This window comes from Pelecanus crispus, chromosome Z (genome assembly GCF_030463565.1).
Source record: "Pelecanus crispus isolate bPelCri1 chromosome Z, bPelCri1.pri, whole genome shotgun sequence".
Taxonomy (NCBI): domain Eukaryota; kingdom Metazoa; phylum Chordata; class Aves; order Pelecaniformes; family Pelecanidae; genus Pelecanus; species Pelecanus crispus.
Genome location: NC_134676.1, coordinates 3,259,071 through 3,277,605, shown reverse-complemented (window position 1 = coordinate 3,277,605; position 18,535 = coordinate 3,259,071). Strand labels below are relative to the sequence as shown.

At 45.6% G+C, this 18,535-nt stretch overlaps 1 protein-coding gene across 1 annotated transcript in view; it reads right to left on the bottom strand.

Moving 5' to 3' along the window:
* Nucleotides 1-18,535, bottom strand: part of MYO5B (myosin VB) — a 130,540-nt gene that overhangs the window by 49,723 nt on the left and 62,282 nt on the right. Inside the window, exons 16-20 of the mRNA XM_009491437.2 lie at nucleotides 16,418-16,567; nucleotides 15,657-15,754; nucleotides 10,993-11,079; nucleotides 1,550-1,661; nucleotides 26-237 (exon numbers count right to left, since the gene is read on the bottom strand). Of these exons, the coding sequence (XP_009489712.2) occupies nucleotides 26-237; nucleotides 1,550-1,661; nucleotides 10,993-11,079; nucleotides 15,657-15,754; nucleotides 16,418-16,567 (659 nt within the window). The remainder of the gene's footprint in view (nucleotides 1-25; nucleotides 238-1,549; nucleotides 1,662-10,992; nucleotides 11,080-15,656; nucleotides 15,755-16,417; nucleotides 16,568-18,535) is intronic.

The window sequence follows — 18,535 nt, the reverse complement described above, 5'->3', positions numbered from 1 at the left end:
CCTCAGAGGGCTTCCTAGGACCCACCTCCGTGCCAGGTGCCCACGCGTGTAGCGCTGGATGACGACTGCAGCTTGTCTCAGCCTTTGGTACTTGACCCTCTGCAGCCAGCCCCGCACCGTCTTCTGAATTATGATTGTGGCAGTTCTGAACTTATCTGCTCGCAGTTTCTCCAGATATGCCACCTGGCCTGCACGGAAAAAGATCTTGGTACGTCCAAACTGGAACTTGTCTGGATCCTTTTCAAAAGCATAAAGGAAACTAAATTTAATTAAGGCAAACATTTTTTTTTTTTCAGTCTATGTTGCTCAGTAGATACAGATTTAAAAAAAAAAAAACCCTTTGAATCAAATTTATCAGCTCAGCTCACATCTCTTCTTAACTGGGTGATGAAGATATTATTAGACTCCAAACTACTTGAGCTTCTATATAGCCATTGAGGAATGCAGGACTAGGATTCAGTCTTATATAAATATATAGTTCCATATATTTATACAAATTTTGAATGTTTTTTGGTTGGTTGGGGTTTTTTTGGTTGGTTTGGGGGGGGTTGTTGGGGGCTTGGGGGGGTTGGTTTTGGGTTTGTTTGGTTTTTTGGTGGGTTTTTTTGTTTTGTTTTTTTTTAAAGTTAAATAGAGAAATGCAACGCCAGAAGGCTTAAAGAAAATAGTTCTTTCTCAAAAAGATTATGGCTTACATCTGCAAAGTCATACGTGCACTGCAAATGGCTCTGCAGCTAAGTCAAACACTTGGTGCATGAGGAGAACAGCTTTTGCAAGAGAGGAACCCAACTGAGGAAATTCCTCAAAATCCCACAAGGAAAACAAGGGTCAAAAATTAAAACCTGGCTAAGATGCTGTGCACCTTCTGGGCCCCTTAACAGCAAGACAACAGGAAGAAATCTTTGCGTGCAAACTTGCAATTTAAAAATAATGCACCTGAATTTGAGTAGTAAGGTTTTGGTAAGGGGAGGGTGGTGGCAAAGACTTTTTATTGCTTATACATATAAGGGAAAAAAGTTGCGATCTATAGGATGCTTTTTCTACATATTAGTGGCCATTAAAAGTCTCCCACACATCAAGATAGGGCAATTATTGCATTTTTCTCCTACTCTTTATGCAAAGAGACATTTAATGATGGGGTGACAGAACCAACTTTGGCTAAGGTTCACGATGTTGTACACAATAGCCAAAGCTGGACCTCTAAAAGGTGCTCCAGCTATGGCTACCAAAATGCAGGAGGGGTTGGAGGGACGCGTTTTACTGGAGATGGCCAGTTCGTGTACAGTCGGTGATAAGAAACTCTGGACTTCACCAACACTGAAATGGTATGTCCAGCTTGACTGCAATCAAGACATCCCGCGTCACGCTTGCTCTCCCTACCTCCTCACGAGACTATCTCATTTTGGAAAAAGCCCCAGGCTGCCTAGGCTGAATAAACACCTGCAAGAGCAGCAGATGAAGGAGGAGCAGGAAGAGCAATTCACATCATATCAAAGCCACGAGCGTCCGTGCTGTACAAATCATTGCCAAAGATTTGGTCCCAGCTCACCTTAATGAGGTCTTCCAACAGAGTCTGACAGATCTGCTTCTTGTCGTTCTTCGAGAGGTCTCTCTTTTTCATAAGAACACGATACCTATTGAAAAAGTCGTGGTAGGACCATCTGAAAGCAAAGCATACACAGGATTAGTCTGCATGCTGGGCATTATTTCCTTAAAATAAAGCATTTGGAGTCAACGCTTTATTTTTTGGAGTAGACGAGTCAAAATATGAAACTCATATACCAGCAGATCTCTCGCTGCTACCCTCAGCATGGATTGAATCCACCTGAAAGGAGCTAGGTCACCCCAAACCTGACCCCCAGTCTCAGCCCACCCCTGCCGCTGAATGACCTTTATCAGTGCATTTCTAGCCTGGAACGGAAAGGCCATGGATCACCTTGTTTTCACTCCTTCTGGTGCACTACCCAAACTTCTGCATTTTACCAGTCAAACACAACAACGCTGTTCCCTTTGGAAAGGGTATGCTGATTTTGAAGAGAGCATGGATCTCCTGATTTGGCCAAAAAAATTTTAAAAAGCCATCTTGATACAATGATAGAACATGAATTCAATAGAAACTCTTCCTTATTTTGCTTTTCCCAACTCTGTTGAATATTAATTTGAATCAATTAATTCACTAACCGTGCCATGTTGAGGTCTGCGGCCGAGACCCTTAAAACAAACACAAAATCTTTGGACTCTGAAAAGACAAAGCAGCCACTTGGAAGATGCCTCACTGTCACCAGCAGCGAAGCTTCCAAACACGCAACGCTAATTGAAGGAATTAGAGCACTGTATCGTACTGCTAGGAAATATCATCTCCTGCCGCCGCTGTTAGATGTAGAGCCTGCAGACTGGATCCTGAAATTGGTTCAGCATCTGCCAAGTTTTAGCCTTCTCCAAATTAACACAGTGAGTTACAGACCCCTCAAAACCTGAGTTTTTAATTAAAACACGAAGCATTTCCAGCACTGTCAACTACGGCCACTGTTATTTAAAAAAAATACGCATAATGAACGTCACAGGAAGATGGGAGAGATTTGCAGAGATTTTGATTTCTGCCCTCACTCAATGAAACCATCTGTGAGCCTGACCCTCACCTGCATGGACGTTCTGGCAGAGCACAGGAGCACCAAAATGAGAATACAAACACTATATGAACAGCAGCCATGCCGAGACCTCTTCTCCTCAGCCCAGCAGCCCCATGCATGCCTTTATTTTTGTGTTATTACACCCAATTCGTCCTATTTTTCCACTTCCAGAGATTAAGAGGGGCGGGGGGAAGAAAGGTAAAATAAATTGCAAAGGGCCGGAACGATGCTTGTGACGGGTCCTTACGCTTGGCCAGTTTGCAGTGGTGGGGTGAGACATCACGCCACCTGCGCACCTCCCATGCTCAAGGCTGCCATCTCTATAACATGCTTCATCTCTAGCAAAACTTCTTCAAGGCTGGAAGCTGGGATATTTGGCCAGACAGCCATACCAGAAATAACACACTTGTTTCAAAATACACAACCAACACAGTTTCACATCAGTTCAGAAAATGCAGCAGGGAAGGAAAGCTGGTTTGTTTAAAAGCAATACTCTAATTAAAAGAACACAGTAGAGGAAAATGTTTACAATGAGAAGGAAGAAAAAGCCAAAAAAACCCCAACCAACCAACCAACCAAACAAATGAAAAAAAAACCCAGAAAACTGGACTGGGAATTGCCACACAACTCCTGTGTGGGCACACTGCACCCTGGACACCTTTTGCAAAGAATATGGGAATGGCAAAAACTAGAGAGAGTCCTTAACGTTGTTCCTGAAGCAAAAGGTAAGATGGAGGGCTCCTGAAGACAGGAGCAAGAAGGAAATTGTGATGAGAGGATTTCCCATGCTCAGATTAGCTCTGGAGTAGCCAGATTGAGTGAACATTTCATCCTTGTCTACATGGGGCTAGTCCTGGGGCTGGACAGCTAAGGCTGCCCACCCTCAAATGACTAAAAGTATTGGATTATCACTAAAAAAATCCTAAGACAGCTGCTATGGGGAGCTCTCTCTGGGGTGAGGTACAGCAAAACTGAATACCAAGATTACGCACGACTACAGGCTTGCGTCAGGGGTTTAAGCTTAAACTTGCTCGCTCTTTGCTTTCTAAACGCCTTTGTTTTACAATTACATTTCCCATTTTTGTACCCGCACCTTAATCCTTTCGCTTTGCGCAAACAAACCCCATTTTCATTTTAAGCACGTCTGAGGCTTTGTACACAGCTCCAAATCAAGGCCGACAGGAGAAGCAGAGCACGCGGTGCCCGAGGCACGCAGCCAAGCGCGCGGTGCTGGAGACCTCCTGCCTGGCTCAGGTATTACTCAAGCCAGGGAGAGCTTGCGGGGGAGAAAAGAGAAGGAGGGAGTATTCCTATTAACCTGCCCGAGTCGGTTTAGGGGCTGATATTATTAACTGCTGCTCTTCGGAGGAAGAAATCATCCCGCAGGTGCCACCCAGGCTCCTCCGGCAAAGAGCAGATGATGAAGAGGCAACACGCATAACGGAGGGCACGGGTCCAAGCCGGGCAGAACGCAGCAGAATCCATCATCTTCCTGCACCGAGACAGAGATGGAGATCCCGTGGCTGCTTTCAAACAAGAGTCAGACACCTGCAAGAAACGCCTTAAAAATAGATCATAAGTCACTACACAGAGGGCTGGTCTTCAGCACCTGTCGTCCTCATTTCATGGTAAAAACTGATTTTTCACCTGTTTTCATTTGAGTCCATCTAATATAAATAACATAACTCACTTTTTAGGAGTAAGTCTCACATGAGATGTCGGAAGCAGCAGGGAATACGCTCACTGATTGCTGTCGGGATGTTTTGCTGGGCTGGGGGCACCCGTAGTCCCCTGCCCACATCTCCCAGGGGCTGAGCGCCAAACGCTGCACCTCCACGGCACCACACCTTGCTGCAACCCTCACCATCCGCGCCGATTTAGCGGGAGGTGGCAGTCCTGAGATCACGCTGCTTGTATTACTGTCCAGAGAGTATCAAGACAAAAGCTCTGCCACGCCGGGGCTCAGAAACATCAGGAGTTTCACCGGAATATTTGCAGTCCCGGTGCACAAGCAGAAGAAAGCTGCAGGGGTTCACAGGTGCTGTTACAGGATCCTCCCAAGAGAAAGGAACAATTAAAGCACTCAGGTTTAATGCAACGTGCCTGGTTAAACCACTTCAGGTTTAAAACAGTAGAAAATTACCTTACAACTATGTGCTTCAAGAGAAACAAAAATGATGCCCCAACCCTACAAGGGAGAGGTCTCTGGTGCAGAAATACGGAAGCTCAATGCTTTGGTTCATACATGCTTCCCGCTTCCCACCCCGGTCTTCTGCACACATATGTTTGGTTGGCTTTTTTTTTTTTTTTTAGGTTCAACATCTGCGTCTTCAGCAGAAAAAAGGAAAAAAGAGAAAATTTATTTATTTATTTCCCTCCTGCTAGACCACAAAGTGATTCCCAGCACGAGACAAAAGACGTGCCATGTTACGCCGCAGCTTAGCAGGTCAGGACAGACTATGAGACGAGATTATACTTTAGTTCGACGTTGACAGGTATTAAATTAAAAGTAGACCTCAGGTTTTCAGGATGCTGCCACACAACATGGGCACACCCCATTGCTAGGAGCTGGAATCCACCAAGGGCCGCTAAATAAATACAATTCTTTATAATTATCAAGTTATAAGATCCAGACAGGTGGTGTAGGTGAAGAGCTGCAACCAGAAGGATTTTTGTACCTGCACAACTGAGAAGGAGGCAGGAAGGACTGGACAGGTACTACTCAAACTTGCCCAAGAAAAAAAAAAAAAAAATCATCTCAGGGCTGAGATCAACCACAACCAACCTAGAATATCAAAATTCACACCTGTCAGCACAGGTCCCTAAAGGGAAAAGGCAATAAAAGGAATGGAAGGACACAGGAAATAACTCATGCTTGTGAAAAAACCCTCCACGGGCTTGAGCAGCAGGGAGGATGCTCAAAGGTTGTCCAGGAGCAGCAGACTTGGTCAACCCAGCAATTTCTTTGTCATCTACAGGAATTAGACTGAGGGAATAAGCCAGAACACACGCCACAAATTAAGCCTTGTATCCATGGTTTAAAAAGCAAGATTCGGATGCTTTACACAAAACTACGACTGGGTGCAAAGCAAAGGGGCTGCTCTTGCCCGAAATCGCGGCTACGAACCCGAGAGCAGCCCTCGTGCTCCAGAGCCACCTGGATTTATTACAACCTCGCAATTAAAGGGAGGGCTCAGGTAAGGAATCGGGGGTGAATTTTTGACTCCTGAGGAAGCCTCTGAAAAAACATCTCTCCGAGCAGTCAGCAATTGCCCAAAATATCTCCAACCTATTGTTTTAGGGTGATTACAGCAATGCTATTTCAGCGGCACTGAATGAAGAGCTGAAAGGAGGAGTATAATAAGAGCTTGAAGCTTTTATGACTTAACCATAAAATGCTTTCTTTCGGTGGCCTAAAATTACTGAATGCAAAATCTTTCCATTAAGGGTAAATAAATTGATTGCCCCCCCATCACCCAAGACCATCCCAGTGACCGTCTGCTGAGCAAACCCGGCTTCATGTAAGAAATCCTGCCAGCACCACGTGGTATCATCCCCTGAAGGGATCAATATTTTAAGCAGTAAGGAGCTGGGCAATATTGACCTTTCTATAGGAGCCGAAGCCTGTTTCGGGGCAGGCAGGTTGAATATTTGAGCCAAGATTTGACATGAAATTATTTTAGAAACTGCAGTTCAGGGAGAAAATTTTTTTTGCCTTGTTTACTGCAGCAGAACAGATTTGCTTTTCAATTAGCTCTAAAACATGCAGGCTGGCATGGCTTGAAATTATCTGGAACATATTCAAAGAGCAGAATGAGGGGAAAAAAACCCCTCTATTTACTTATTACCTTTGTTGGGAGTGGGGGAAGTGGGCAAACAGAACTGCTGGTAGCCAAAGTCATTTACAGGTTTTGTTTCCCTGAAATGACTGCAAGACAGCTAAAGGCACATTATATATAAAAAAAATTATTTTCTATCCAAGGATGCCCATGATACATTTCAATGACGAATGTTTAATGTTTATAGGAGTTTAGCAGCTGTGATTTCATACTGAACCGATACAAAGATGCTGCATCTGACAGTCAGCTCCAGCGACAAGAGGAAGCAGCCAAATGCCAAAAATACTTAAACAATAAACACTTAAACAATAAATTTCATACATAACAACTACAATAAGAGTATTTCAGAGAGACTGCAATGATAACGTTATTCAGAGCGACTGCACGGTGGGAGACCGCTGCTGTTGTACCACTGACTGGAAACCACCAGAACCAGCAAGAAGAAAAAAAATGTAGAGTTTTGCCAAAATGCAGGTTAAAAACTTGTTTTCAAGAGTATTGTGTTATTAATGGAGATCTGCACCAATTAATTCTCTACAGACTAATCTTTATGTAGCCAGTTTCTCTAAAGAAGACGAATGGTTTTATAGCACAGAGACATCTTCCATGCTTTACCCACGGAAGTTGATGATAGATTTACTATCTCCATATCTAAGACAGTCCATTCATCACAGTCATTTATGTACCTAATAATAAATACATTTCTTAACTGCTGCATAACATTTCAAACCAAACGATACATTTTCAATTTACTCGAGATAGCGGCAGAGTGCAGCATACCATGGAAATGATAAAATAAAGCCAGGTGTACCCAAAGCAGGGAGCATGAGGCTTTGTCTTTCAGTGGGAACATATCATGTCTTACCTGGGTTGAAGAACACCAAAAACTATATTAAAACTTACTTTTTTTTCTTAAAGGAACCAGGTAGGGGGAAAAAAAAAAACATCGAAGCCTCAAAACACTCATTTCTTCAACCCATAAAGTAACCGTGACAGAGAAGCATGAAATAACAGCAGAAGGTGGCTTTATCAAGAAATCTCTGACCCAAAGCCACATCACACTCTGAAGTTACTCTTGTGACAGTATGTTGGAAAATATTCAGATCTAAATACTACACGATGAAAATAAATGTTTTATCCCGTTTCTGTAATAAAAATTCTCTCAAGAGAAAACATTTTGAAAATTCCCTCTTGCTCTAAAAGTAAATTGCTTACACCCAAGTGAAACAAAACTCACAAAGATCAAGTTTTGCATGATTATTTTAAGTGGTTTAAATTTATAGCCTTCACACAGGGTTTAAACTTAAAGCAATGACCCTCCTTTTTGGGCGATCCTTAATTAACCATTATAAACCGACTTATCTCAAAATATAAGGAACTATGGAGGAACAATCAATGCTCGCTGTGATGAAAACCGAGGCAGAGCTCATGGATGTAAAAACTCAGAAAGAACTAAAACACTATTACATTTCCCACAAAATAAGATCCTGTGGAAGCAGCTTTTGCCAAGCTGGTTTATGAAGCCAATTCAAATATACAGATTATTCAGTCTTTCAACGATGTTGCCCAACTCCTGGGTCCGGCTTTTCAAGACTGGAATTTTATGACCAAGAAGGGTGAAGAACTACCAAAAACCCAAAGTGAGTATCTTATTTAGTGCGGAGTTGTTCCTGTATACTATTATCTTCTAGAAACATTAAAATAAACAGAAATCTGTCCTTGAAGCATCCCAAACACTGGAGAAGGTCACTCGGAAAGGCTGAAATAGCTATTTGCACCCTTTTTTTTTTTTTCCCCTGAAGGAAGAACAAAAGCTGACAAGTTGCAGTGATGGAAGTTTTGTATTCTTAGTGTCCTGGGAAAAAAAGACCTCATAACCAAAAGCACGCAAGCAAAGCTGAAAGGACAGCTTTTGAGTTTTTCAGGATGGAGCGGTCTTCGCAGCGGTCAATTATTTGCTGTAAATAGATCTTGGCTGGTCTCCAGGTGCTGCAGTGGTTTCTCCCCTCTGTTCCCCCTTCCCCAGTTACTAATCGATTGTAGTGCCGTAGGGTCTAAACTGCAGAGTTAAGTGAGCAGAGATGGAAAAATGCTACAAAGCTTTTAGGAAAATTATGAATGGAGAGGAACAGGGTATCCCTGCAGCTGCACTAAGACCAGTAGCAAAACCCTCAAAGTCAGAGGTCCCCAAAGCTCCCCTGGGACCCACAGCTGCAGAGCCAGGAGCACCCACTACCCCGGGGAGCACGACCATGTGCTTAGTGAGCATAAAACTGCCTTCCTGAGGCCTCTTCCAAATGAAACCACGGCTGCTTCACTGCTCTAGGGCTTTCAGTGCAAGAGGACAGATGGATTTGACCCCGCAGCTACTTTAACAAAGAAGATAATAAAAGGTCAGACCCATGAGCTGGTCTTTAATTTTCCCCTGTGGGTAGGAGATCATGTAATTTAGGAGCAACTTTTTTAACAGTAACTTCTACAAATGCCTTGAAGACTTCAGAGATGGGAGCCAAAGGTGGTGCTGGGTCTTTTAACAGGGCCAGACCCCCAACAGGAGGACCCAAATCTCCATTCACCTCTCCGCCACCCTCCCATGCTGGCAGAGGAGAGAGAAATGGTTTCTATGAACCTTTCTTTACCTTTTTTTCCTTTTTTCCTTCTTAAGGAGTTGAGCTCAGCCAGCCAGGGAGATCCCCATCACCAGTTTTTGCCTGCCCATGGAGTCCACTGGCCGGCAGAGGTTTTACATGGGCTAAGTGCAGCGGAGCCTCCTCAAGTCAACGCACAGAAGCCACCATCGATTGCCAGGGGCTCTTTGCAGCTTTGCAGGAGATGAGAGTAGCTGATAGGCAGCACACTCCTCCCCAAAAACCAGGACAGGGAGTTTCTCATGGCGTTCAACATCACGCTTAGTCGACTCTTTACTGAGCGTATTTATAACTCCTTTGTTCCATCGAAAAAGGCTGATGGCTATGCTGACATTAACACAAAGCTGCCTGGCACTAAAACGCAATTGATGCATTTTTAGAATTATTTGCCCTTGTCATCTTCAGGGCTTATTTATAGTTTATGTTTTCTGATTTACTAGGCCCTAAAAACCTCTTGAATTTTATATCACAATCAGCAAGAGCCACACCACCCGTAACCTTTCCTTTTTAAGATGCAAGAGTTTCAAGCCCAGTATGCTTTGGATGTACGTTGTGAAAGTGTGCAATAATAATTTACCATCTTTATTTTCTTTCTCTGCAAGCACAATCAAAAACTTTTTGCCTGAACTATTGCAGCAGGTGTCAGAGAAAGCAAACTGTACAGTGCAAGGAGCTTTTGTACGGGGAACTTCAGACAAGCAGGGAAGAAGTCCTCTAGGGCAACGCTTGCTTCCAGGCAAGATGGGTGCAGAGGATATAGACCCGTTATTTTGTTACTGGCTGCCCACCTCCGTATGAAATCAAAGCTGGATTCCTTTATCTACCATGCACCAGCATTTTCAGAGATTTCACCACAGCAAATTACTTCCGAGGACCAAACTGGAAGCACCAGCTGAAACGCCGGACACAACACAACACACCCTCAGCCTCACTTCACAGCTCATCGCTTGATAACAAATCTCTTAAGATTTGAGGAACCCAGGACCTAATGGGGGTTTTGCAAAATGAAAAAAATATAAAAAGGGGAAAACCTATCACCCTGTACTCAGCACTGGTGAGGCCGCACCTGGAATGCTGTGTCCAGTTTTGGGCCCCTCAGCACAAGAAGGACATTGGGGTGCTGGAGCGTGTCCAGAGAAGGGCAGCGGAGCTGGGGAAGGGTCTGGAGCACAGGGCTGGTGGGGAGCGGCTGAGGGAGCTGGGGGTGTTCAGCCTGGAGAAGAGCAGGCTGAGGGGAGACCTCATCGCTCTGCAGCTCCTGGCAGGAGGGGGCAGGGAGGGGGTGTTGGTCTCTTCTCCCAAGGAACAAGCAATAGGATGAGAGGAAATGGGCTCAAGCTGCGCCAGGGGAGGTTTAGGTTGGATATTAGGAAAAATTTCTTCACGAAAAGAGTGGTCGAGCATTGGAACAGGCTGCCCAGAGAGGTGGGGGAGTCCCCATCCCTGGAGGGTTCAAAAAACGGGCAGAGGTGGCACTTGGGGACATGGTTTAGTTGGCATGGGGGTGTTGGGTTGATGGTTGGACTGATGATCTTAGAGGTCCTTTCCAATCTTAGTGATTCCTGGTTTTTTACTTTCATTAAAAAATAATCCAGCCACCAAGCCAGGAAACATGAAATTACTACTCTGCCCTTAATTGTTTTAGTGGCGGACTTAGCAGTGTTAGGTGTTAGGTTAATGGTTGGACTGGATGATCTTAAAGGTCTTTTCCAACCTAAACCAGTCTATGATTCTATCCTGGATATGAACCAACCTCAATAAACCCTATTTGTCCTGAAAACACTAGTGTCTTCTCCCTCCCTCAGCACAGATAACAAACTTGCCAAGTAAAGCACACCAGCAGCACAACGCCACGCTGAATTCCCAGCACAGTACCTGGATGGGAAGCCAGCTGCACTTATGCGGATGGTCTCCAGCACTCCACAAGCTCTCAGCTGCTGCACCGCTCTCTTCGGATCAAATCTGCAATTACATTTAGGATAGAGATTAACACAGTGAGAAGGAACCCACACCATCAACCGACCTGATAGTGACTCTCTTGGGGACAGGAATTAGCTTCAGATTTGTTGAAAAAAGCTCTGCTCTCATCATTAGTATAGGGGCTGAAGAAAAACCATACACCCATGGATAGCTTTTGTCCATAGCCATTCCCTTGCAAACCTCAGGATAACCACAAATCCCATGCCTTGCTTTGGGAACAGGCCGCACAGACGTCACGCATTTTCTCTCTGTGTCACAAGACGTTGCGCTTTTCAAGTGCAACAGACCTTGCTATTGCCCTACTATCAATGCCAAGAAGTGCTCCCGGGACAAGATGACAATCTGTTGCAATTAGTCTTCACAGCCATAACCTACCCAGCTACGTAAAGCGACACAATTACGATAAAGAAGGGAACAGGCTACCCCATCACAAGCTGCCTGATGAACCAGACAGCATTACTTTTGCAGTTGTAAGGGCAACAACGTATTTCCAGAAAGAAATCCAATTCAACAGCAAAATAAATCCAAAATATTAAATTCCATACCAAAACCAAGTAATTAACAAGTCCCACAGGTTTGCAGACCATTAAGTTTACCAAGAACAGTGGTGCTCATGTTCCAGACTAAGGGCTTTGGTAGGTGTCACGTGGAAATTCAAGGTATTTCTGCTCTCAGCTGTCTTCGTAGCAGGCATTATCCCTCACCACTGGCATTTCACTTCCATCAGCAATTTGTGCTGAAAAATTTTGCACCAACTTCCAGCTGAGTACTTGGGCTGTGCTCTCTGTGGTTCCTGGCATGAACCCATTTTCAGATGGGTCTATCTTTGCACAGAGTGCAGGTACCAGCATCCCCCATCACTTCTCCCTCCTTCCACCCCAACACCAAATGCACCAAGACGTCCCTGCTCTCCAGCCCGAGACGTTGGACCCTGGAAGAGGTCGTTGGATCAAGCTTGGACTCGTACAATGCTGATGTCCATAGCTGCATCAGGTTTCCAGAACAATGCTGAGGAACAAAACCTTCTCGGGTACCTGCTTGTCCCTTCCTGAAAGCCCAAAGCCCACAGGTCAGGAGTGCATGAATAATTCTGCTTCACCTCTGCTGTGCAAAAGCAGAATTTTCTGCATTTTTAAATTCCCTGGACCTGTCAAGTCTACAAGAAGTTATTCACTGCAAAGCCACAAACAGGATGCGGAGTGGGAAAATCAGTCTTGGCTGTCACTCACTTTGAGGGAGAATCCACAAGGGTACAATTTCCATAACAATAAATAATAAACAGGACTGGTAGATGGACAGGGAAGCTTCAGTCCTGGAAGATCCCAGGGCAAAGTACGTTGTATACGAGGGGAACTTTCTGCAACGTGGCCAAGCCCTGCTCAGTGGGGGTGAAATGCAGTAACCAGAGTGGCTGCAGTGATTTATCAGCAGGGAAAGCCAAGACTGCCTCTAGTGACAGCTCCAGCTATGGGCTGAGACTGAAATAAAGAGCTTCAAAGTGTGACAATACACATTATTATGAACTCCTTTTCTTTGCCATGGCAGGTAGAAGCACCTAGCAGGTTGCTTTTGGCCTGGAAACTCAAGTAAGAGATCACAAACCCTGCCTGAAATGGAATTTGGAAGGAAAATTGTCAAAGGTACAAGCTGAAGTCAGGCATTCCCCTTGCACCTCTCTCTCTGAAGTCTCTTCCATGAAGGATCAACCTCAGATGCAGCCTGCAGTCAGAGGCAGCAAATATCACCGCACAGTGCCAACACTTCCTCCAGGCTGGAAGTCTGACACCCCTCACCTCCCTAAGAAACAAACCTTACCTTTGCACCAAGATGTAAAGTAGGAATGAGAATAAAGCAGGTTGCAAGAGACCTTAGGAGGTCTCCAGTCCAACCTCCTATGTTCAAAAGCTGGGGCAGCTACGGAGGCAGACCCATAGATCAGGGCTTTATCCAGTCAAGGGCTGAAATCCTCCAAAGATGGAAGTTGCACCGCCTCTCTTGGGAAGCCTGCTCCACAATAGACTGTCCTCATGGAGAAAAAAACGTTTCCTTCTCTCCAGTCTGAATGTCTCATGTCAACTTGTGGCCATTGGCTCCTGTCCTCCCACCACACACTGCTGTGAAGAGCATGGCTTCATCCCCTTGGTAGCTCCTGCAAGCACTGGAAGGCTGCTATTAGGTCCCTTCTCTTCTCTAGGCTAAACACCTCATTTTAGCAACAACGCAATGTTCTTGTGAGCTGAAAAATGTTATGTTTTAGGAAGAGAAAAAGAGCCATGTTTTTTCACTGAACACCGAGCGTTCTGCATGCTACAAGATACCACTTCAACGCTAACCCAGAGCAGTGCCACTGACGCGTCATTTCCCTAACGCCTCCTGGCACTGTGTATTTTTCAGCACAAGTGCCTCTGAAATGCAGACTCCTTTACAGCCATCCCAGTATTCTCCAGACCCAAGTTTACACATAAGCAAAGATCTTATTCGAGCCATGCTAAGGATAGAAATCCCTCAAGCTGGTGGCAGCAAAATCAACATTGACCAAGATTCCCAGATCACAATTTCAATTAAGCAATTCACGATGGGTGAGGAGGGAGATAACCTCTTGCAGAAGAACCCCCAGTACAAGACACCTGAATCTTTCTGGCTTGTAGATGGGGATGCAACACCACCACCCCAACCCAAAGCACCCTCCTGTCATTTCTAGCCCATGGGGACTCCTGCAATGCTGCCAACTGCAGACAGACACCTGCACGCTGCTCCTGCAGAACCATTCTTGTGTTGATTTTCATCTGCCCTTTGCTCCCAAAATCCCAAACTTTGACAACTCCGACATTCACAAGATGGGGAGCATCACATGGGACCAAGTCGTCCCTCAGACTGCGAGCAGACACAAGCAGAATTATCCTCCTGGTATTTGCTACCCATAACACTTTAGAAGTACAACTGAGTTCATTTAGATAATTACTGCACCTTGACAATCAGGAGCTGGCATATTTATAAAACGATTTTAACTGCACCCTGAGCATCACATGAAAAACTGAATCGCAAAGTTAAAGGCAAAGAAGCGACAGATGGGCCAAAAGTGGAGCCAAGAAGGGACATGGAGTCTTGGAAACACCCTTTGGAAAGGTGAAGCCGTTTCCCATGCAGAGCATCTACCACGCTTCCGCTACAGAAAGTTAGAGAACACTTTTGAGCTTTATCTAAAGAAAGCAATCAAACAAAAAGCGTAACCCTGAATTTCATTTCAATGGACAACCTCTGCAATAGGCAACAAGAGATGGAGGCCCTGAGCATCTCCAGTATGTACAAAATGGTACACGAAATAGAATCATAGAATGGTTTAGGTTGGAAAAGACCTTTAAGATCATCCAGTCCAACCATTAACCTACACTACCAAGTCCATCACTAAACCAATTAAGGGGAGAGTAGCAATTTCATGTTTCCTGGCTTGGTGGGACAGACCACAGAAACTGCCGTCCCAGCACAAACAGCCAACATCGCCTTCCCCAGAGCTGTTAACTAATCATCTAATGAGTCAGTTAAATATAAGCCAGTTCCTGAATGTCTTCTAACCGTCAATACTGTTCACTTTGCTGTCTGCAGGGGGAGAAGAGCCAAGCTGGGGAAGCTTTCTGGCACATATGGAGCCACCAGCATATCATGACCAAGGGTAAGCCTGTTGATGGATGCTTCGTTCTCCTTTGCAGGATGCTGTTGGAGCACTCTCTGCACTCCGAAGTGGCACCGTGCTCACCGGGAGCGCTCAGACTGCATTGGATCAGCTGGAGGGCAACGCAGCCCTGCTTACAGGTCACAATTATAACTCTGCTTTCTTAAATGTCACCACCTGCAGTTTATGCCAGGGCCTTTAGAAGACATCACAAGAAGATCTGTGAGGTCCCTGCATACTAATGGCCAAAGCTTTTTTGGAGTAACAGGAAACCAAATTGGGCACAAATACATTATTAACAGGTCAAACAAGGCTAACAGCTATTCGCTCGCAACACTCACAGCTTGCGATACACTTCTGCACTACAGAGGAAGATCAAGACTGGCTTTTTGCTTCAGCTGCTCACTCACCTGGAAACCTGCCTGAAGTTGATACAACTCACGTCTTTACTTTTTTTTTCCCACATTTATTTTGGAACAACCAAGACATTTTTGTTCATTTTACAAGCCATTTTGCAAGCACACTACTTATCTCCACTTTTTTATTTCTTTCTCTGCTACTTTTCACTGTTTAGTACTATAACCATTTAAAATCAAAACAATTCTAAGATGAAATTGTACAAAGATCCCATTATTGCAAAGCAAGGATGCTCAATGTTAGCAGAGTGTATGTACGAGTTACTAGGACAGGCATTAAGTCTTCATTTCAGGGGCACAAAAACCACATAATGAAACCCAAGAGAAGCGACTCCAGCAAACTATGGGGACCTTCCAGTTATGGGAACAGCATCACAAGAGGAGCAATCTCTTTAGCAAGAGGGAAAGTCCAAAGCACGCTCTGTCGCTATAATGTCACTACAACACATTTGCTCATCTGAAAGCCCACTTACTTAAAGGGGAGCTTCTCGTCATTTGGCTTGATGCAACGCACATAATGCGGGGTGGTGGCATCCAGAGTCTCCATGAGCAAATGCAGCGAGTTGCGGAACTGAAAGACAAAACCGCTCATCTTGAAGAGGGGTGAAGGTGCTGTTCCATGCACCCAAGTTGGCAGGCGCTGCAAGAAGCCACCAGCGGTGCCAGCCTCTGGATGTGACACAGCGTGAACCTCCCCACCTGCCCAGCACATGCAGGAGCAATTCAGAGAAGACACTGATGGGTTGAGGGCTTCCAGCTTTGGTGATGTACAACAGCAATAAGTGTTTGCTCAGGGCTTCACCCAGTTGGGTCTTGAAAATCTCCAAAGGTGGAGAAAGCACAACCTCTCTGGGCCTCTGTTGCACTGCTTGACTGTCCACACAGGGGAAAGAAATGCTCTTTTTCTCAAGTTGTTTCAATTTATGAGCACCACAGTACATTGGGATACAGTCCAGGGAATCCCAGAGTGGCCTCCACCCTCCTTAGACCATGTCTCAACTCCTTCCAGTCAAGACTACTCCAGCCTTCTCTTCCAGCTAGAAGGTGTCCCCAAAATGCAACAGCCACACCATTCCCATCCTCAACATGGGTCACGGGAAGGTCTCCTCACTTCCCCCCACCAACAGCTTTTCCTTTATCTCTGCTTCGAACTGAAGAAACAAGATCTGAACTGTAAAAATGTCACCTGCCCCATTCCCCTGCCGTCGACCAACCCGCTCATATAATACGTTACCTGGTGCCCCACCGTTTTCTTGTGCTCCTTATTGGCAGCTTTGATCACTGGTCTGGCAGAACGGACGCTGATTTTGGATGTTCCCTTTGCCATGGAAGTGCTGGTTGCAGCATCCTTCTCATCTTGGAATAAGTCTGCTACCATCTGATACTAAAACGAAAGACAACATCTGAGCACCTCTGGCCCTGCTCTTTGCTGAATGAACCCACCTCAGTTGCATTGCTCTGGTCATTTTTTCCCCATCTTAAAGCAGGAAGGGAAAAAACGGGCAATAAAGTGAAATCAAAAAGTGTTGCCTACATAAACCATGTCAGCAGGACCACTGGCCATTCTGGTTTTCAGTTCATCAAGCCCTGAAATGTGCACATTAAATCAAACAAGTGAAAAAAAGAGGACGGCTAGCTGAAAGGCTGCATCACTGACACACTGTCCAAGGCACAAAACCTCCTGAATGTGAAGTGACTCTTGCTCCCAGGCTTCATTTCGAGCTACTCATTCAGTCCTGATGGCAGCAAGGATGCTGCCCGCACAGCATATCCCCCAGGAATGGGGTCTCCACAGGAGTTCGGGCAGCAGCCTGCTCTCACCACAGCCCCAGAGGCACCCCTGCTTTTCCCAGCAGTTAAGAGACACCAGCACTTCCTCACTAATCACCTGCATTTCATCATGAACAAGCAAGGTGACAGCAGGACCGCCGCTCTGCAGCCCTGAAAGCACCACATTTAGCTCCTCTGATCTCTGAACTCTGGGCTTTCTGGCAAGCCAGCAGCAACATTTCCTCCTCATAAGGGGGAGAACAGGTGAGCTGGCAAATGCAGTTAATGCTATTTTTTTTAAGGGGCAGGATCTTCAAATTTGCATTAGGCTGGGGAACTTGAACGCTAAGTAACTCACAATAAATCCAGTCTGTTTAGCAGAGCTGTTAAATTTTCACATCTCCAATCCAGCTATGCACCCACGCTGGTTTCCGCTACAGCTGTGCTTACATTCAAACAGAAAATTCTTAAATGTAAAAAAACCCACTGTCACCAGGTGGGATTCAACTTATCTCCAAGCTGAGCTGGGCTCCAGCCCCAGCAGCACGCACGCCACCAGCAATGCCTGCCCCGGAGCATCCGTGGGAGAGGGTACCAGCATCACACTTCCCTTTGCCCGTGGCACGCCGTGTTCGACACGTCCACGCGAAAACACCAACATGAGGCAGCGGAGCACTGCACCGCACTCCTCCCTCCATCCCAGGCTCCTCCAAAAGCTGAGCTTGGGTGTATTTCCAATAAGATCCCAGGAATAGTGCAGGGGTTTACCACTTTTATAGACGTTACCGGACAGCCCCATGCTGTAAAGGGCTGCCTGGCTCTCTGCCACATCCCTGGACTGACACAGGAATTCTTCCACAGGCTGTTCGCGCAGCTTGCTAGCACGGCAGCCTAAATATTGCTGTGGAAAGGAAACTGTTCGCATTACATTAGTAAATTGCTTGCAGGCTCCAAGACAGTGCCTGCTAAGGATCTGCTTCATACTCACAGCTTTTCATAGAATCATTTAGGTTGGAAAAGACCCTTAAGATCGAGTCCAACCGTTAAGTTAGCCCTGCCAAGCTCACCACTAAACCACGGCCCTAAGCACCACATCTACAGGTCTGTTAAATACCTCCAGGGATGGGGACTCAACCACTTCCCTGGGCAGCCTGTTCAGCTCACGCAACTCCTACCAGAATAAAGGCTCGTACCTTCTTTGCCTAACCCTCTATCCCAAAAAAAGACATCCTGACAGCTGCTCTACTTCGATGACATGTCACTGTCTTGGGTGCTGTCTGCTGCAAACACGGGATGTTTGGGTGGCCAGTGCTTGATGCTGGAAGACATCCAGCACAGGCTCCGCTTTACTCTCTCACGCCTGACAACGCGGTGAAACCCCGGGCTGTCATTTCAGGTTTCAAAATGACTTCTCAACGCATAGCTGAGAGTGCCGTGAACCCCTCCGTCCGCTGGCTTTTAACAAAAAGAGCGCTTGCTCCTGCTTGGTTTAGTGTGGACTTGGTAATGTTAGGTTAATGGTTGGACTGGACGATCTTAAAGGTCATAGAATCATAGAATCATTTAGGTTGGAAAAGACCTT